The sequence below is a fragment of a genome, unplaced genomic scaffold (assembly GCF_019419815.1).
Source record: "Pyrus x bretschneideri cultivar Hongxiangsu unplaced genomic scaffold, Pyrus_bretschneideri_v1 Contig43, whole genome shotgun sequence".
Classification (NCBI taxonomy): domain Eukaryota; kingdom Viridiplantae; phylum Streptophyta; class Magnoliopsida; order Rosales; family Rosaceae; genus Pyrus; species Pyrus x bretschneideri.
The window spans coordinates 1206205-1227919 of NW_025999757.1; the positions used below are offsets into that span (position 1 = coordinate 1206205).

The 21715-nt window shown below is 36.0% G+C and overlaps 1 protein-coding gene, 1 long non-coding RNA gene and 2 other non-coding genes across 5 annotated transcripts; 1 reads left to right on the plus strand and 3 right to left on the minus strand.

Annotated features, from left to right (window-relative positions):
- The first annotated feature begins 7767 nt into the window (after positions 1-7767).
- Positions 7768-13424, plus strand: LOC103934727 (tRNA 2'-phosphotransferase 1). Of its 2 annotated transcripts, none has more exons than XM_048566906.1 (9): positions 7768-7924; positions 9130-9328; positions 9597-9713; positions 9843-9990; positions 10079-10168; positions 11958-12012; positions 12149-12271; positions 12850-12906; positions 13028-13424. In XM_048566906.1, exons 2-9 carry the CDS (start codon positions 9162-9164, stop codon positions 13153-13155), a joined length of 885 nt encoding a protein of 294 aa, XP_048422863.1. In that variant the 5' UTR covers positions 7768-7924; positions 9130-9161; the 3' UTR covers positions 13156-13424. The 2 variants fall into 2 exon arrangements, with proteins under 2 accessions (XP_048422863.1, XP_048422864.1); XM_048566907.1 differs by having other exon boundaries at positions 7821-7924; positions 9263-9328.
- Positions 13425-14742: 1318 nt separating this feature from the next.
- Positions 14743-14859, minus strand: LOC125469522. The gene has a single exon (XR_007251806.1). It is a non-coding gene; the product is annotated as a U5 spliceosomal RNA (small nuclear RNA).
- Positions 14860-16013: 1154 nt separating this feature from the next.
- On the minus strand, positions 16014-16132 carry LOC125469527. Its single transcript, XR_007251809.1, has one exon. It is a non-coding gene; the product is annotated as a U5 spliceosomal RNA (small nuclear RNA).
- Positions 16133-16742: 610 nt separating this feature from the next.
- Positions 16743-18640, minus strand: LOC103944644. Its single transcript, XR_007251805.1, has 3 exons — positions 18424-18640; positions 17344-17390; positions 16743-17104 (listed from the first exon to the last, which is right to left on the minus strand). It is a non-coding gene; the product is annotated as an uncharacterized LOC103944644 (long non-coding RNA).
- Positions 18641-21715: the final 3075 nt, after the last annotated feature.

Here is a 21715-nt window from a genome sequence, read left to right on the forward strand (position 1 = left end):
CAAAAGCTTTTTCAAAATTCAAAGCATTCATTAACATCAAATAGGTGGAATTCCACCTAGTTGGCACATCCCAAAAAACAAGACCCTTGCATTCAATTTTTTCCTACTTAACACAACTCCTAAAAGTTTCCACCCTGTGTGGAGAAGACGTTACATATACCAATGCATTCCAAATAGCTAAGATGGATTTATCTAACGTCATCAAACCATCTTGAATTATCAAGTTAACAATATGAGCACAACACCTGACATGCACATGCTTTCCCTTAAGTATCATTCATGAATTTTTCCAATGACACATCTTTGTCTTCAAATAATCTATTGCCACCTTGTTTGAAGAAGCATTATCAACTGTGATGGTTAGTACATTCTCCAAACCCCATTCTATCAAACAAGCCTCAAGAAGTTTTCCAATGGAGTTCCCCTTGTGATTAGCTATGACACAAAAGTTTAGTATTCTTTTGTGCAACTTCCAATTACTATCTATGAAATGTGCCGTTATCACCATGTAGTTTACCTATTGAAGACTTGTCTAGGTGTCGGTTGTGAGGCTAACTCTGTTTTCAATTTTGCTTTTATTTCATCAGACATGAGGACAAAGTGCCTCACAAGTGTCGTACGAGATGGTGGATAAAAATGGGGGCAAACAATACTACATTGAAACCTAAACCCTCTCACTTCAACATGTGTAAATAGCAACTCATCTAAGACAACCATATGTACCAACACCTTTATGCAATCCTCTTTCGTATTCCCCCTAGCCATAAGAGTACCACCACCATCATTAAAAGACAAAATCTTTTGCCTTTTATCTTGATTTATTCCCGAGTAACTCTTACATCTTTCTCCCTCAATATGTTTTGTAACGGTTGAAGTATCATATCTCGAAGGGTTAGCAGTAAAGGTAGTAGAACAATGCTTACACCTAGCTTTCCTTCTAATTATTGTTTCTTTGGTCCCATCTGGCTTCACAATGTTTTCTATGTCATCATATTCAACAAAATGCTTCCACACTTTTGCCTTACGCCTACTGTTCACAAGAGGAGGCAATCGAGGAATACCACTCGGTTGAGTTGGTGATTATGCTTGGGGTGGAGTTGGTGGTTCGGGTTGTGGTGGAGTTGGTGGTTCGGATTAGGTTTGAGTTGGTGGTGATGATGTTGAACCTGGTAATGATGAAGGTAATGATGAAGAAACATATGCAACAGAAGAACAAAAATCATGTGATTTTGATTGGTTCATCATCCCTAAAATAAACACAAAAAAAAAAAAAAAAAAAAAAAAAAAACCCAAATTCAACACAAAGTTGTCATTCACATACATATTTTGAATTATAGGAATATACTGGAAGGTTATCTTCAGTTCTCTCTGTCTGTTGCATCAGTATATAATGAACTCCTAATAATCTAACCCGTCTATTGGAATAAGAACGGACAATTACATACCTTTAGTTCTTTCCATCTGTTGCACCTGATAATCTAACCCGTTGGTCGGCACAAGGTTTCCAAGAAACAGAAGGAACTAATGGCTTCAACCACAAATCTTTTGGCTCAGATTTATTCTTCTGCCCTTGCATCATTCAATGTACTGGCCAAAAAAGACACATTGAGTGATTAGAATGAGATCTCATCAATTAACTACACTCAAATTCCAAGATGAGGCAAAGAAGACAATACCTCTGCAAAGCAATTGAGGAATAATTACTCTAAACAAGAAGATTGCAGTAACCTTATTGTTCTCCCTCAGATCACCAACTATCTTCAAATCTATAAACTTTGGAGCCGCTATAATTTGACAGAGCAAAAAATACAGGAAAACAAGAAGAATTCAATGACAACATGCCAACATCATAAAACCGAACAGAAGCATAGAACATGTTAAAATTACAACCGTTATCATCACAACATATATAGAGACTTGCATGAAATGGGCACGCCAAATTGGCGATGTCCCAAACCTAACATTTGTCGCCAAGTGTTTTACCTTCCCACATGTCAATGTGCCTTTGACATTTTCCAATAATATACAATAGCAAGCATTTTGCATAGTTAATGTTAGTAACTATATTGTAGAATGCATATGTTTCGGTGAAGTCAGTGACCCAAAAGAGCAATTAGCTTTAGAATAGTATACATAAAATGTACATGTATATATGCAAAATGCAAATGCACAGATGACCCAGAAACGTGCATCCTTGCAATTTCACCAAGTATTTTAAGCATGTACGGTTAGATATACCCTTTCTGCAACATAGAAGAGAAGAACCACCAAAACTATAATGAAAAAGAACAAATACCCTGTCTTGTAACATCCATTTATTTTAACTCCTTCATCATGGTTATCTTTTTGAAACAGTTCCCCTAGATTGTAATTTTATTACATCTTCAAATATATAAGAACAAATGAATTAGTTCTGGAATCATAGTGAAGCGTATGGTAACAAAACAAGGAGAATTAAAAATAAAATAAAAAAGACTTTGGCAGCTATGGTACCTCAATCTAATGGTCCATCAAGTAAACTATGCGAGTGAATCCAAAGGTGTAGAGATTTTGTATGTTTAGTGTAGAGGATACAAGTGGGTGATGAACTAAGCATAACTTATGCTTCCTCTATTTCTAAATTAGACACCAACAAGGAACCTATCTGCAGGACAGGAGTCAAGGACTCAATTAGACAGTGTTCACACATATATAGTGCAGGTAAAAAAGAATGGACAATCAGTGGAACTCAACCATATTCCTAATCTCAAATATGAGAATAGATAGAGAAAATGCCAAGTAGTGAGGATGGACCGACAGAGGACGAAGTGTCGTGAGCTGTCGCGAATGAGGGATGATAAGGGCTATCGCAGTTGAGGTTATGGGCTAAATCGTTGATATTTTGGATGAAAGATCGTGAGTAGGTGGTTGTCGGTCGGCTGTGTGAAATAGGGGAATTAGGAATGGGCTGTGAGTGAGGCCGTGTGTGTGAGTGAGGTAAGGGTGAGGTGAGTGAGAGTGAACCTTAATTGGGATGGGATCCAATGCTTTGCAATTTGGTGAAACCAATTTTTCAACTTATCATACCATGACATGTGTGTATATATATAATTTATTTATTTATTATTAATAAAATGGTTCGGTTTGGTTTTGGCCGGTTCTTGGTCCTTCAAAACCGAAACTATAACCGGTTTGAATGATCCGATTCAGTTTTTTACTCAAAGTTGACTTTTTTGGTCAACACGGTTTTTTTTCATACGATTTGGCGGTTTGGCCGTTTTTATGCCCACCGCTAGTCGCAAGATTAGAATTTTAAACTGTTAATCTTGTTGGCTCGTTATTGCTTCGATTCTGAAAGCAATGACTACATAAATCAAATTATGCCAGTGAATGAACAAAATTAGAGGCAAATTCATCATCGAAGACGATGGCGTGAAATAAAAAAGGCAACATTATATACCATGTATGTAATACAATTATTGTTGAAAAAGTTAGAAGCGCATAAACAAAAAAAGTAATAAAAGAAAAATATGAGAGAATTCTTTTTGTTGTGAGATAAATCTAGCACATGTGTATTTGTGCAAACCATTAGTAGAATGTATGTAGGATACTAGAAGACCTTATCTCTTATTAGTGTATTGCTTGTCAAAAAAGGAGTCCTATCCAATTCACTATAAACAAAAGAACAGATGATGAGAAATACGAATCACAAAAATTCCACAACCTTCTCTTTTCACTCTTTGCCGCACCTTATCTTTCCCTTCAGTAAAATAGGCATTATACGTTATCAAGCATGCTCGTGATGCTGTGGTAAAAAACTGAAGGATATTCTGTTACAAACTCGTTCACAAGAATCATCATAGCAATCCAGGTTCTTCTAAAATACGAATGCCGATATATTTTCATCTTGATCGCATGCATCATGTACCCTATGTTCACACCCAAATGGCCTAGCAAAATTGTTTATAAGTGCCTTCAATTGATCGCTCAGACCTTGGTCATGAGGACCAACCTTCTGAAATCTGCTTGCGGCTGTGAAATTTTGCATGCAACTATGTTGATTCGCTTGAGACCCATTTTTACCCAATCCATTTCACCGTCACCGTTACAGCTGATTACTGCATACTAGCTTGACGTCTCGCACTTACGTGTGTTTGATTGCTCAATTTATGCGCCAATAACGCCACCACAACGTACCAAAATGGGTACTTAGAGAAAAGTGAGAATCTATGTTAGCTATGATTTGTAATCCATTATTTGTTACTTAGAGCCCTTGACATGCTATCTTTTACCGCATGCTTTGCGGATTTTCAGGAAACAGTTTTTATGTCGTTATGGGGAAATAAGTACATTAATGTTCCTGAAGAACACTGTGAATTGTCGTGCATTAACCCTACTATGTCTCATATAGATCACCGTATTGCACAGTCTGAAACAAAAGTGAGATGCATTTTAGATCTATAGAGTATTGCTCGAAGTATGCCGAATGCTTTTACCGATCCAGCAAAAGTGATGAGGTTAGATATGCCAATTGTAAATATGCTTGAAATGATATATGTGACACACACACATCGAAACATAACCCCAGAAAGACGAGCTGCCCTTAATGTACTGCACCTATTATGTGGTTGGGCATACTAGTAGCTGGCCAATCATCTGTTCCTACACTAAAACGTGGTAAACTTGTTTGTTCAAAGGATTCGCAACCCCAGAAAAGGAAATTCACCATTGCTAACTCATCCATTCTAACACATTATGTTATTCTAGATTACGAAATAGTCATTGAAGAAACGAATTCGCTCCCGAGAATTGTGAGATTTTGGTCCATTATGCTAGCTTGGATGTACTTTGGAATTGAAATAGGATGATAGTTATACGATAACACTGAATCGTGTTCTGCTAATGAATGTCGATGTAGAATGGATTAGTCATAATGGAAAGAAGCAACCCAAGTTGAACTTGATTCACTTGTGAAACGTAAAGTGTTTGAGCCCGTAGTTCCTACACCTTACATGTTAAGCCCGTTGGCTACAAATGGGTTCTCTAAGGAAGCGTAATGAGAAGAATGAGATAGTGCGATATAAGGCTTGCTTCGTGGTGCAAGGATTCTCTCAACGCCATGAGATTTATTACAAGGAGATGTATTCCCCCATAATGGACATGGTAACAACGTATCTCTATAGGGATCTTTATATGAAAATTTATACAAGAGTACCTGAAAGACTTACATTGACTAGATCAAATAGTCATAGACCACAAAACAATCTCTCAATTAGATTGAGGCATTCACTCTACATATTGATACAATCCGGGCGGATGTGGTATAACCTTTTAAGTGAGTATTTGAATAGATAAGGATATGTTAAGGATAACTATGCCCATGCATGTTTATCGAGCGTATTTATTTACACCCAGTCCTGTCGTACATACCACTTTAGATGGTTCCGACTCGTGTGCAGTCATACTTGTTGATCTATTGGTTGAGCCGTACATGTCACATTAGGTGATTCTGGCTGGATGGATGAGCTATAGATTCAGCCGTACAGGTCATGTTAGGTGACTTTGGTTGACATATCATTTGCATTGATTATATCACCTGACTTACATATTTACTGCTGAGATATCTGACATGGTATATACTCGGATTTACACTGCTTTTAAGCTGGATTTTCTTATATATGTATGTATTTTATTTTCTCGGAAATTATACAGGTGTTACGGCGATGGGTTAGTACCTTGAGAAAAGAAATGGTTCTAAAAAGGTTTGTTTTGCCCACTCACATTTTCTATTTTTGCACCCTTCCAGATTATAGTATCAAAGTTTCTGTATCAACGAGAAATCGTGGCACTTCCTAATGCAGGTGGCTTGTTTTGACGGTATAATTATTATCTTACCTTATTGTACTTTACTTATGCTCTGTATCATGTGTGAATGAGCCCATACCCACTCATCGCGCACTCGTGTATTTAGACACTTTTAGGTTTAAATTTATTCATAGTTTGCCCATTATCACATTTTATGGCTTTGTCACCTTACTGGTGTTGGCCAGCACAACTCGATTCGGAGTCTTAGTGGATATTCCGGGTCGGGGTATGTCAGATAATATTAATGGGTCGATTTTGGATAGAGTCATACTATCCGTTTACTTTAAACAGGTTTTCCACAACACAATCCATTAATATATCAGGTATGTCATAAAAACAACATGAACATGAAAAACACAACACGAATACCAGGTCTAAGTTTTATCTAAAGTGGTAGGGGAAAAGTGTCTACTTGTACACGCCTTGAGAAAATTGTTCTAGAGCGAGGAATTTTGTGTTATGCGATCAAAAGTGTTTTAGCTTTGCTTTTTTTTTTTTTGGTCAAAAAATATATTTTGTTAGATTAAATGTTACATTAACTACCAATGCAGTTTGAACTCACGCCATCATGCTAAGAGCTTAGCACTATATTTTAGTTTTGGTTCTTATTTGTTTTATCTTTTAATTGCTAGTTTGTCAAGTGGAGATGAAAAAATAGGGGAGAGAATCCTACTTCGAGGTGAAGATGGCTACATACGTCCACATCACTTTGACCCTGATTACTTCAACATCAAGTTTTAGTTTGCAGTCATGTAGAAGATCTTACATATGAGATGGCAATGTTGAATTCGGATCCTCGTCAGATCCTCTTTGTGAGGATCTCGGGGATCTATCAATCATGTCTGTTCATCGTACATCGTACAGTTAGAAATCATATTACATTCATTTATTTAAAAATAAACATGAATAATACCTGATAAAAACTGACCGCACGATACATAATGAACAAACATGATTTACAAAATTCATAGGATTCTCAGAATCTTGAAAGGATCCCGTTGTGGTAATGTTTATCATTCAAGTCCTTCCAGTTACTTTTATGATTTGATTTTGACTTTACGATTTTATGAAGAAAGAGAACAAAAATGTAAACAGCTGACATGATAGTAGAAGTTTCAGTTTGAATTTAGATAAGCACTTTTAAGCGCAACATTTCTGCTTTATTGTCTTTGCAAGCTTAGTATAAAATCCAAACAAGGAAGGTGATGTTAATTTATAAATTCTGATTTTTATTTAAAATTTAAGTTCATTTTTGTCATTTAAAAATAGTGTAAGTGATTATTTGAAATTCAACTTGTTTTCAATCAAGATTTTAAAATAGTTTATTAAAAGGGATCCTTAGAAATACAGGTGTTTTCAATTATGATTTTGAAGAAGTTTATAACATATCATATGTATTCAATTAGAAATTTATTTTAATTTTTTTTTAAAGAATTGAGGAATTTGAGGGAATTAGAGATTCGTAGCATATTTTAAGCGTTCACAAATATCACCTCAGCTCTCCCATGAGACAAAATTATACATAGAATAAGTACAAATCAATTAAACTCTATCAAAATTTATAGAATTATAAATTTATTCTTCAAATCTCCATTGAATACAACCTTCTTAAATATTTCATCAATGAAATTTTTTTGTTTTTTTTTTTTGAGTATCATGATATATTTTACACTAAGGTACCATTTGGTACGTGGGATGGAACGGAACGCGTTCGTCTCACGTTTGGTGCGCCAAAGACAATGTGCCACGCTGTCCCAAGGAACGAAATTTGGTTAAATTTCCGTTCCATCTCTCCTTCCTGGAACAGGTGGAACACAAAATTATAAAATTTTAAGACAAAATTATAAAATTTTCGTTTTCTTGATTTTTCTATGGAAAATTTCAATTTTCTGGGAAAATAGGGTAATTCTGAAAAAATAAGTTAGTTTTATTGGTTTCACTGGTTTAACTTGTGCTTGGGAATTGTATTTGATAAGTGGTCTGTTTGTGGTTTCATTTTCAGTTTTCCTTTTTGTTTTTGAGAGTCCCCCACTTTGTCGATCAATCTTCAGCCTTGTCTTCCTCCCAGAGGTCCAAAAAGGTAATTCCCTACACCACCTTCGCTGTAATGCCATCGGATTTGTGTTGTGTTAGTGTTGTTATACAAGCTTTTTCTTAAACTGCCCTGGGTTAAGGCCAATAGCATTACTAGGTGTGAGGAAGAAGCTCTGAATTGTAGCAGAAAGTTGTAGAAGCCCTTGAATCTCTTAGCAGGAAACCCTTGAATCTCCTGAATTTGGGACCTTGTTCCATTTTGCTCTGAACTTTCAATTTGATATTGAGCATCCTAGACTTTCAATTTATGCTAATATTCCCCCAATAGTCAAGTCTTTCACAATTTTTGTCACAACTTTTATGAGACATATTTTGTGCTATGTCAACGGAATGGTATATTGCAAAAAATTAGTAATACTTAATTTTGCAGTGGTTTAACACAATCCAACTACAAGGAACTAAGTATTTTATATGAAAAGTACAAAAACAAAGTGGTTTGGATGCCACTTTGCATACATTTAATGGCTTTGCGTATTGTGCAATATACATGTATCTTGCAATATTTTGGATTGGTTTTTTTGACGTAGTTTTGAATAGATGAATATTATTTCAAAAAACTGATATATGAACACAGAAAAGTCCGTATCTGGCAGTAGTGCTAGAGTAAAAAATATATCATACATAAGCATATATGTGTTCAAATATTAACAAGTTCCAAAAAAAAAAAAAAAAAAAAAAAAAAAAAAAAAACTATCCCGTTCCGTCCCACGCATAAACATTGTACCAAACAACAGACGAAACAGGGGTAGGTTAGTCATTTAATCTTTTGGTTCCGTGCTGTCATGCGCTTACCAAATGCAGAACGGAACAACCTTTCCCGTTCCGTCCTGCGCGTAGCAAATGGAACCTCCGTTCTGTCCTGTACCGTCCCGTTCTATTCCATCCCATTTGTGTATCAAATGGTACCTAAGGGAAGAGGAGTTTGGTTACATAATAGTCAACCTAATTTAGTATCAAAATTGCCATTTACGAGATTCGAACGTAAGCCCTCTTATTCCAAATAAAGAGAAATACCACCAAAAAGTAAGAATGAGTGACATGAATTTGAATCTCACTTGTAAAGGGGTCGTGGTTTCAACCATTATTATGGAATTCCAATTAGAAAGAAAAAAAAGCCCATGTAAAAACCCGAACCGATTAAAGTGAGCATTCTGATCTCCCTCTCCTTCCTCATCATTTCATCTCTCTCAGATTCCGGGGCTTTGCAAGGTCTCGAGACATTCATGTGGTCGTCTGTTACCCACGGTAACGTTGGAGTTCTACGCTACTACCGTGTTCTCGTTCCACGTAGCCCTAAATTTCCTCCTCCTCTTCCCCTTCCCAGCTTTCCTGCTCTGGTTTTCATGGACAGCAACAATCGCAACGTCAGCAGCAGCAGTACCTCCAGAAGGTAGTTTCTTCCCCCTCCCATTTCCTCTCTTATCCTGTTTGGTTGCTGAGAAAATCAGGGAACGAGTTCCAATTAAAAAAAAAACAGAATTGCGACTTTCCATTGTTTTCTGAGAAATTTATTCAACTTTTGAATTGTTTCAATCAATTGACGATTTATTGAACTTTTTTTTTTTTTTTTTTCATTTAATGGTAGAGGAATAATACTGGATTTTTTTTCTTACATATAACAATACTGTGAAATTCTGATTGTATATTTTTGTGGGCAGTGGAGGAGGAGGAAGACGTTGGGAGGTGAAAAATGATGGAGAACGATCGAGGGGCCGCGGTGGCAGCGGAGGTGGTGGCGCTGGAAAAGATAAAATTGATGCACTTGGTAGATTATTGTAAGTACTGCACTACCCACTTAGTCTTTGTTTCTTTGTTTTGTTTGTATATAAATGTTAATTATTGGTAGAGTAATGCAGCTTAATGGCATAGTTTATTAAAACTTAGCCTCTCTGGTAATTTTCTAGGACGCGTATATTGCGCCATATGGCGGGTGAGTTGAGTTTGAATATGCGAAGCAATGGATATGTGAAGGTTAATGATCTGTTAAAGCTGAACATAAGGACATTTGCTAATATTCCATTGAGATCACATACTGTTGATGAGATTAAGGAGGTTAGTGAGCAGTTCTTGATAGTCCTTTATTTGTCACATGAACTTACTGCCTAAGAAGCATGTTTAATTATATGATACTTCTTGTTAGGCTGTCAGAAAGGATAATAAGCAGCGCTTCGGCCTCTTAGAAGAAAATGGGGAACTTTTGATACGTGCGAACCAAGGCCACACAACAAAGGTAATTTATCTTGAATATCTGTTTTGAGTCATTTCATGGAGATACGAGACCTTTTGTGAAGTGCTTGAATGGGGAACCGTTTTTCTTGGATTACTATTTTACTGCTTTAGTCACACGCTATCCTAGTAGTTTTTGTCTGTGTAATATTGTGAAGTCATCACAAGGTATTAACTAGTTTCTCTTTGCATAATCTATTGAAAGAACAGTCAGGTCAGAGTCTTTCTCTGTAAGTGGAATCTTTGTTAAGACTTGAAAATTTGTCGATGCTGGAGAATTGTTTTCTTACACTTGACTGGATATCCTTTCACTATTGTTCTTGAGCTCTGAGTTTCAGATCATTATGTAGATACTTATCGAATGCTTAACAAATCAGAATTTAGGGGGTTGTGGTCAGTTTGGATTTCAGAGGATTTTAATGGATATTTTTTAGTGATAGATTTCAAAGGATTTTAATAGACTTTATAATTCTCTATGGATTTTAGAAGATTTATATGGATTTTCATTATGATTTTTGTGAATTTGTATGGATTTCTTAGGATTTTGAAAAAATTGAAAATCACATGCAGAGCCGTTGGATCATTTTTAATGAAATCATGCGGCTGTGACTCAAACAACTCCAATGTTCCAATGTGTGTTCAGTTATGGGTCTCCCTCTGTCTAACCTTCCTTCATTCAGTCTAGCAGACCGACCACAAGCTGCAAGCCGCAAGCATATTCACCATGGTAGTTCCATTCCCTTTCAATCCCATGCTCACTATTTTCCTAAACTTCAATGCACACTCTAGCTTCCTGCCCTTCCAGTACCCACCAAGCATAACATCAGAAACCACATTTCATTAATTTCCGGCAAGCTCCACTTCCCCACAACAGTAATACATATGAATCAACAAGTTCTGCACATGCAGCACAGAGTTCACCCCAAAACTAGAAAGTACAGCTATTGGGAACAAAGCTCAGCCCAGCTCCGAACTCACTGAGCTTGTGCAAGTTATGTGGGTTTGGGGTAATGGAGATTAGATAATTTTTGGCGATTTGAGGTGATTTTCCATTGAAAATCGGTTTCGTGCAAGGAGCACATGGGAGAAAAAAACTGATTGCAGCGATATGTTAAAAAGATATTGAACCATCGGATCTCAGGTAGGGCAAAAAATGGAGGAAGACTGTTCCTCTTCTGAGAAGAGAGAACTTGCCAGAACCCAATAGCTGTTTACAAGTAGAATTTGAAAAAAAAAAAATCCATGATAGATGAGAATGAAGACGATGTATTCGAAGTCGAAGAGGACGATGGGATGTGTTCTGAAGAGGAAGGTATAGATGAAGATGAAGGGGTTGGGAGGTTCTTTTCTGTTTGAGGGCGTGAAAAGAAATCAGATGGGGGATGGTAGGATTCTTGGTAGCATTTGGTATATATACCATCCACCTTCAAATCCATCAAAATCCCTCTCCCATTCAAATCCTATCAAATCTTTTGCATTCTCACTAACTCTGGATTTAGATGTATTCTTTAAAATCTTAATTGACTATCCTTGGATTTGGATGTATTCTTTAAAATCCTCTTAAATCCTACTTTGACTACACCATGATTTCTAAATCTTTTAAAATCCTCTTTTAAAACTGTAACCACCCCCCCCCCCCCCCCCGCCTTAGTTCCCCAATTTATTTGTGATGTGCAAGCATTATGTTTACCATTTTTATTTTTTCGTTATGCGTTTTTGGATTGAGCATCCATCTATACTTGACTTGGCTTTAACATTATATATTAATATCTACTCTCTGTGTATATTGGCAGATAGTTGAATCTGAAAGATTGTTAACGCCAATCATTTCATCCGAAGAAGTTCCAGGTTTATCTTTTAGTCTGCAATCTTATTGTATTCTTAGCACATAATTTCTCTGTCCAGAATGAAGAGTTGTTTGTGTTTCTATGGAAATTGTACCTTTTTGTTTGCTTCACTGTTTTTCTTTCCCCTTGATATGCAGTTTGCGTGCATGGGACCTATAGGAGGAATTTGGAATCGATATTAAGGTCCGGTCTAAAAAGCATGAAAAGATTACATGTTCACTTCTCACGTGGCTTGCCGATAGATGGGCAAGTGATTAGCGGTAATGTGTTTGATTAGGAATATTTAAATATGTACACGAACCTGTTATGATGAATCCTTTTTATTTCTAATCACATTAACACACGTCCGGAGAGGGCCATTTGTGGACCCAATTGCTAATCATCTGTGCAATTTCTAGTAGGCCCGAATTTGCTTTTTATGTCTTTTGCTTATTTTTCCATTTTGAAAGGATCAAAATTGTCTCATAATTCATCAACTCCATAGCGAGTTGCATACAAGTCTGCATTACTGAGGGAGCTAGTGAAGTAATACCGTTCATTGGTGAACCTATTGTTTATCTGTTACCCTTTGAGCCTAACCTTGAGGCATTTGGCATTCTGAGGTCACCGATTGTTTCAGGATTCTAGACTTCTTGAAAGTTTTTGGGTATAGTATTGTTTACTGGGGTACGACTTGTACTGACTTAGTAATTCTCTCTTTGAAGTGGTAATAACTATCATGACTTAGTGAGCTATAGTGACAATGATTGTGAAGATATCGATAAGCTATTCATTTGAATCCACGGCACGGACATTATCCATCTTACTTTGATAACTTATTTTCTTGGCATTCTTTTAGGTATGAGACGCGATGTTAATGTTTTGATCTATGTCGATGTTAAAAAAGCTTTGGAAGGTATAGTTCGCAAACCTTTCATTATCAAATGCCCGAGCGCGTTTTATTCTTTATCATGGCAGTGCAGGGAGCATCCAGGACTTCTTTTGCCTAATTTCTTTCTTTTTAATCTTTATTGCAGAGGGAATGAAGTTTTACATTTCAGAGAACAAGGTGATCTTGACCGAAGGTTTCGATGGTGTTGTTCCAGTCAAGTACTTTGAGAAAATAGAATCATGGCCCGACAGAACGCCAATACCTTTCAGATGAATCTGAACCTAAATCGGTTGGGGTGCAATTTTGAACCTAGATCTGTTGGGGTGCAGTCATTCCATTTCTCCGTTTAATTTCTGTCCCATTGGATCGTTGTGTCAGCTTAATGAGATACAACACTTCTCTTTTTTGCAAGACATGTTAAGCCGGTCGTATCCTTGTATAAATGGAAATCAAATTGATGTCTTTGTGTCCTGATTGCTAGTGCTAGGAGTCTACTTTTCGTATCTAAACTACATATTAATACAAACTCTGTTTTTCAGTCATAACTCTAGAAAATTATGATTCTAACCCTCTCATAAAAAATGAACAAAAATAAAATACATGGGCAATTAGTAAATTACATACGACACAAACGTTGATATTTTTTTTACACAAATCTAACAGCCAGGTATTCATAACACCCTATTTAAAAATTAAAAGTTAAATAAAAAAAATTAAGAAGGTTCTTTTTAACCTGCGTCTTTCACTTCAATCCCCTCCCTTTCTTCCAAGTTCCACGCTCAATTTTATTTCGTTTAGAAAAAACAGTTTTTATTTATTTTTATTTTTTTAAGTGATATAAATATTTTCAGAACAAATAATAGACAAATTTTATTACACATGTAACGTGTGGGCATATGACTGGTGTATCTAATGAAAGCGGAATGAAGTTAGAACCATTGCTAGTAAATTTGGAAAGCATCTAGAGTCCAGATTTAGGGTTTGATGGGTTTGTCAATTGGTACCCATTTAGTTAAATGGAGGCATTGTTCTAAAAATCCCTACCTAGGAGTTAGGCGGTTGGCCACTGCTCCGATTAATGACTAGGCGTTTGAAAATTTAGAAAGGGCGCCTAAAGCTACTGAGGTGCCCGCCTAGACCACCTAAGCACCCGCCTAACTTGTCCAGACACGCCTAGATACCCGTCTAGGTTGTAACTCACTTAGACAAAAAATATATAACTTTCATTTTGCATTATTATTTTTTTATATAAATTGTAAGAAACTTGTTGAATACTAAAATGAACACAAATTATATGCTTGTTCCCCATTTTTCATTATGTTTCAATAATATATATGTCATTCTATCTTGTAATTTATGATGTAATTATATATATTTTAAGTATAAACAGACACTTATTTACACGAAATATAACAGATTTACTTAAATCCGCCTAGGCGTTAGGCTCCAGCCCACCGTCCGACTAGCGTCTAACGTCTTTTAGAACCTTAAATGGAGGTCCATTTAAATGTAAACTATGTGTTATTAGTGGTGGTGAGTGGAGTTTGTGCTTGTCATTGTGATAATGGTGATGTATGGAGTATCCATGGGTACCCATTTGACCATCCCACGCTGCTAAAATAAACCTGAATTAATTCTTTATAAAATGGAGACCTACGTACACCAGGTAATGGCAGTATCACAAATCGGTAGTGCACCTATAATATCAGTTTGAAATACCACCACAATGACTTGCTTCCGGAAGAGGTTTGTCTTGCTGATATTGAATTTTACAAATTATCTGAATTGAACTTAGACTCAAGGCTCCATTTATTGCAAGTAAAAAATATTTTTAAATTCTTGAAAACTAATCTTTAGAGGCTCCTCTATGAAGAGAAACTCCTAAAAAAATTGGTGCATGCCACTAATTGCGGCTAGCACACAGTATTCTTTAGTAAAAGGTGAAGGAGTAGTTCGCTCTGCGCTCACCTCGTGGCAGCGTGGATCCCAAATGTTCCATTTTCTCTGTTTTTAATAGCTGTGTCGATCGTGATGGTTTTACTTCTGTTCCATGTGAGGTTTTGAGAAACAAGCAGCAATGGCCTTCTTTCAATTTGTACTGGATCTTCGATTATCCAATCCATTAATAGCACACTACAACTTTAGTGTAACCCTTTAAACATTTTAAGGTTCTTATTAGAAGTATAAAGATGTACGCTTCAAAACAACACAAAAGATGGATGGATAGCAAGGTTTCCGAGACAGTTAAATAGTACTCGGTGGTATTTGACTCAATCTAAGGGACGATTTGGAATTTATTCTCCAAGAAGCACTTTTGGTTATTAGCATTTTATAATAAGTACTTCTTTCTATTAGCAGTAGATAAAAATTTGTCATAAATATGTTTCATAGAAAATCACTTGAAAAGTACTTTATGAAGAGTTCAAAAGTACTTTATGAAGAGGTGCTTCACCATAAACACTTTTTAATGTTGTTGGAGAAGTATTTTATGGTGAAGGGTTTTCGTGACTAATAAGTATTTGAATGATTCTTTTGATAACCATTCGTTTTTTAATTTTATATTGTGTGCTTGTGTTAAGAAGAGAAATACAAAAAGAAAATGAGGAACGAAGAAGTGTGAGATGCTAAGAGAGATGTAAATGAATGTATAAAGAACGACACTCAAAATGACAAAACAAAAACAAAAAATCAAAACTATTTTAACTGTTTTCACTTTTATGATTTTCTTTTAATTTCTTCCTCTTTTCTCTCACATAAATTTTTTTCATCCATCCATTTTTTCTATACAATCGTCCTCATACCTCAAGCACAAAAGGTGAAAAGCAAAAATTAAAAAGGAAATGATTCCAACATTAGGAATTGATCGTCCGAAAGTACTTCTAGCATTCCTAAAAACAACCTCAAACAAGCTATGAATCTCTTCCAAGGCTACAACATGCTGCTTGGTAAAGAATGATCGAGGTTTGCGTGTCATGTTTAATTCGAGGAAATGGAATCACGGCCTCACAGAAGGCAGGGACCTCTTTGGACCTGGAATGTAGTTAATGTGTAAATAAAGTACTTTAAAGCCGGATTGAATCGAAAGCTTGCGCATAGAGATTAGAGAACCATAAAGTTGAACTACATTGTAGGGTTCTCTTGTGAGAGAAATCCCTTCACCAAATTGGTGTATGCCACTAAATGTGCACGCACACGGTATTCTTTAGTAAAAAGCGAAAGAATAGTTCGCTCTATGCACACCGCACAGCGCATTCTAGCAGGGACTCTGTTTTGCCTCTTCCGATGTGGGATTGCTTGTTAATTAATGACGTTTTTCTAAGTTGATATCTTGGGTAGTCGCATTTCTCCATTTAATCACATCACGTGACAAAGGGCATCAAGATTAACAACCATATCTTACTACTAAACTTGGAGGATGAAAAATATAACATAGGAGGACGAAATTTTTTGGGGGCCCTCAATAATTAGGAGCTACTAGAAAAAATGCACGCGCTTCGCTGCGGGTACAACCTGAAAATTTACAGGTAAAGAAGCAATCATTTACTGAAGTATAAAGAAAATCTTAACAAAAAAGTGTCTAGTTTGAAAAATAAATGAAATTCAAAATTTCTTGATAAAAACTAAAAACTTGAAAGCTTAAGAAAACCCCATAAATCCAACAAAGAAAAGATGCAAACTTTTGCATTGGCAAACCATTCATAAACCAAAAATGATATCTTAAACGAAACCCATGAATCCAACTGAAAAACGCCCAAATTTAAACGAATCAAGACAAACAAAATATCAGACACGGTTCATTCTCTCTTTGAATTTTAAATCACTTGATATATTATCGTCTTAACATTTCATATACTCATGCATTACATAAAAAATGATATCTATGTTAAAATTACTTGGACTGCTTTATCATGGTTTAAGAAAGCAACCCCAAATCATAGTATCTACATATTCCTTCAGATTGTCTAAAACACTAAAACAAAATCCTCTCTTCTGACTACATGTTTAAGATACATGAGCCCATACAAACCGCTTCACTGTTCACCTATACCCTCAGTGCTATAAATCCAAATAAAAAAACCAATATATAAAACTGGCTGCGAACCAACACACACCAACAAACTAAAGATACGCTTGAATTGTTAATCAAATCAACACACACAAAAAAAATTAATAGCGCGAGAAACAACAGCAAGCATACCCAGCAGCAGCAAGCAGGCACATCCTGTCACACATACACACATTGAAATTGAATGCACTCTCATACATGTGTTGTCATAAGGATGCAAATTACTTGCTGCTTCTCATGTTTATTAATTTTTATTCTATAATCAAATATAAATCACATACATACTCCAAAAACCAAAAAGAGAATGGTGGAAAGGAGAAATTAGAAAATCATATTGAAGAGCCTTCCAAAGTACATTAATAATCAAACTAATGAATGTGATTTGAGAAACAAACCTCTTTTCGGGCGTGACTGATCAGATCCTGCTCTTGCATTGCTGGTTCTACACAAAACACAAAATCCCACAAAAAAAAAAAAAAAAAAAAAATTTAATACATAGTCCATACACAAATCAACCAACAAATAAAAAAATCATCTTTTTCATTCACTTTCTCATCCCAATAGAACACATACTGAAAAACGATTAATCACCTGTATGGGGGAACAACCTGCTGATACCCTTCATGGCCAAAGCCGACACAATCTCCTATAATTTCCTCATACTTTGTTTTTCTTTGACAATTTACAAATGCAAAATTTGGATGATGCAGTGGAAGATCATGCTACAAATTCATACGCAAAACTCACAAAAAGAAAATCCGAACAGAAAAACCATTTGTAAATTGAAAGCCTTACTATAATCCTTGGTTTTTTGACAAAAAAAAAAAAAAACAGAATCCTAGGTTTTCTTCAATGTTTAAAAGTGTTGTAAATTGAAAAAAAGAAATTACAGAGAGAGAACACAGCAGTATAATCAATCAATTTGATGCATATTTGAATCAAGCCTCATTAAAAACAAAAAATACAGAAGCACAAGGCATATTTACTACGCGTAAGAAAGAATATGAGCACCGACTAAAAAGGTCAACAAAAAAGGAAAATTCGTACTTCTAGACATACTGGGAAAAAACATGAACCCAGAATGAAACATGATTTTTTTTTTTTTTTTTTTTTTTCTAATACGCATAAGAAACAGAACATTTTCATTTAACAATAACCTTGAAAATGTCTTTCTATTCAAGTAAGTTGGCCCAAACTTAAAACTGATAGATGATTTCGAACAGTTTACTTTGTAGCCATCATTAACATTACAAATTTTTAGAAGTAAAGCAGACAGATTTGTTTAGTTGCATCAGGCTCCTCAGTTTCCAATTGACATGCCAATTTATGGTCCACTGCCCTTTCTTTTTCAGACAATAAATCTAAAACATTTATATAACCAAATGCATCTGATAGTAGAAAACTATGTAAATTTCCTAGGAGAGTTCCTGAACGGGAGAACCGACAAAGTATTGAGTTGATCATGGCTTTTATACCTACTTAGCTGGTGGAAGAAGTATCTCAGACATAAGCAATGCCTATGAATTGCTCGAAAGCGCATATTCTTGGAATTCCTCAACGCAAGGGCAGCAACAAAGAGCACCCATCTTTGCATTTCCACCAATATATACAAAAGAGTCTTGAATTTCTGAAGACAAAACTCGATGCTTTATGTTGCTGAGAGCCCCAATTGAGACTCTCCCTAAAATGTAATAATTACTCCTTTCACAACTATTTCATAATGTGGCAAACACCTTACTGTAATTTGTCAATATTACACTTTGCTACAATTACTCGCTAATTTGAGTGCAAAATTCCTTTACACAAACAAAACCCCGTCACCGCCTTCTCCACCCAAGCTCCCTATCATCGGAAACTTGCACCAACTAGGGTTGTACCCTCATCGCTTGTTTCAAGCATTATCTCAACGTCATGGCCCTCTCATGCTTCTACACTCAGCAAGTGTCCCCATCCTTGTTGACTCTTTAGGACTTTAAAGCATGATATTTGTTTTGCTTTGTATCCGCGAAATTTCTACTTACTGTTGTTCTCAGAAAATTAGGAGAGGACAAGAATTGTAGAGCATTTTGCGAGGAACATTGTGGATGGTTTCAGCAGTTGAAGATATAGGTGTCCCTTTCTAGTTTGTAAGGTTCACATTGAGGAATCTTACGCTGTGTTTTTTTATTTCCTATCATAACTTTCAAAATCTATTTTGCGTAGAATTATTATGTTTTTGTTGACCTTAAAACCTACTTAGCCTACGTGGTGTGTAGACCGAATAGCTAATGAGCTAATTACGTCATTCGGTTGAATGTGGGACGTGACAACTCGAAGACGAGCTGGGTTGGTGAGTGAATGAATGTGGTGGTGGCCGTGTCAAACATGCGCTCCTTGTTTTAACCAGACCCTTAGAGCAAGCCCAGAGTGGGCAGTTGCTCGGGGGACGGGGGTGAGAAAAGGGGCCCGAGGCCTGGTGGACTGGCTCCAGCGTTGGAGAGCCCGAGTGGAGGTGGAGGCCCGAGCTTCGAGCCCGTGGAGAATTGCTAGCCCGAGCGCCTGAGGCCCTGTGACGCCAGCGCTGACGTCAGCCTAGCGTCAGGCCTTTTTTAATTCTTTTTCTGTCAGGCGCGTGCACCTCACTCGCGCATGGGGGCGCGTCGCTGACAAGAAATCAGAAAAAAAAAATTGCTTTTTCAGTGACCGTTGGGAAGCCACGTGGCTTCCCACGGTCCGTTCGATCTCAACGGTCAAAAAAAAAAAGAAGTCTTATTTAATATCCACCGTTCGATCTAAGATCAACGGTGGATATTAATATGCTTTATAAATAAAAAAAATAAAAGAAAAAATAGTTTTAAAATTAAGAAAAGTTACCGTTGTGATACGTGGCACAATCTGGAGTGTTAGAATTCAAATTTTTTTATATCCAATGGCAGAGATTAATTAGTTGAATAAAAATTAAAAAAAAATTGTAAAAAATTCAAAAAAAATCTGAATTTTTTTTTTAAAAATTGTTTTTACTTTTATATAAATACATTCTCATTATCATCTACCTTACACAACAATTTCATATTTTCTCAACTACTTTCAATCACATTGCTTTCTTTGTCTCAAAGTTTGAATCCATTTTTTTTCAACAAAATGACCAATGGTGCAGGTACGAATTGGTCGCTTCTTGAAGATGTTGCGTTGTGTACTAGCTAGGTTGAAGTTACTCATAGTTCGCTTACGGGTAATGAGATGCAATTGCGAGAAATATGGAGTCTTATTCATACCAATTATCTTGAGAAAATTGGTGGGAAAAGAACCAAAGAATCGATGTCCAGTCGTTGGAAATTACTTAGCCAATCGTTTAGTACGTGGAGAGACGCCTTGGCACAAGCTAGGAGTAATATTCGAAGTGGGGAAAATTACTCGGATCAAGTAACAATATATTATTTATTTGATACCCAAATTTACATTATAATTATTTGTTTGTATTATTTATTTGTTACATACTTACATTTTAATTATTTGTTTGTATTATTTATTTGTTACATACTTACATTATAATTATTTGTTTGTATTATTTATTTGTTACCTAAATAATTTATTATTTATTGTTTGTATTATTTATTTGTTACTTATTTTCATTATAATTATTTCTTCTCCCGCATTGTGTAGGAACTTCAAGCACAAGCTTGGTATGTTGCCAAAACCAAAAGCAAAAATAAATCATTCAACCGGTGGGAATGTTGGAATATTGTCAAAGATTGTCCTAAATTTAGAGTTGTGCTAGTCGGTCCAGAAGTGCACATAAACAGCACCCTTCTACACTCTACACCCGATCATGTCTCGCATGTTCATGAAGATGATGCAGAAGAAGTGCCCGAAACGCCCCTCCCTGAACAAGCGTCGGGTTCGACCTGTTATCCCATTAGGCCTCAAGGTAAGAAGGCTTCAAAGAGAAAATGGAGTGTTTCGAAGAATGATTATGCAAAGTTCATGGAAGAACTTACTCGCCAAGGTGAATTGACTTTGGCGAGGGAACTGGCGAAATATGAGGCTGATAAGGCTAGAGAAGACGCAAAAACTGCAGCTATTGAGAGAGAATTTCAGGCTAATGAGAGAGAAAGAGAGCTACTTAGGCAAGAAAGGGAACATGTTAAAGAAGAAAGACAGGCTCAACGAGATCGTGAGATCATGAACACGCCTTTAGAAGGGAAGTCTCCAAATTCTAAATTTTTTTGGAAGTCAGAGAAAGCGGACATGGTGCGAAGGAGGCGTGCAAGAGAAGCGAGAGCAAGCCAAGATGGTCCTAGCACCACAAGAGAAGATCATCCTAGCACCACAAATTGGTTAAGTGATGATAAATAGAGTAGTTTTTGTAATCGGAGCCCATAATTTTCCAATCACTTTGGGTTGTAATTTATCATTTATTGTTTGTATTATTTATGTTGTTTCCAATTTATTGAATATTTATTCAAATTAATTTGGTAAGTTATTTATACTAAGAGAATATTTATTGAAATGACAAAAACACACCAAATAAAATTACATAAGCACACCGAATAATAAAAAACTCACTAAAAAAATTACATAAACATACCAAATAATAAAACACACCAAATCAAATAACATAAACATACCAAATTCAAAAAAACACACTAAATTAACTTAATTATCTTCAGCTTGTTTCAATGCCCATTGGTGCTCTATCAAGTCAATTTGTCGGGCATTATGCATGTCTGGCATTTGAAATGCAGTATATCGTTGAATGAGCCTTTCATTGTAACGTCCATCCCTTTC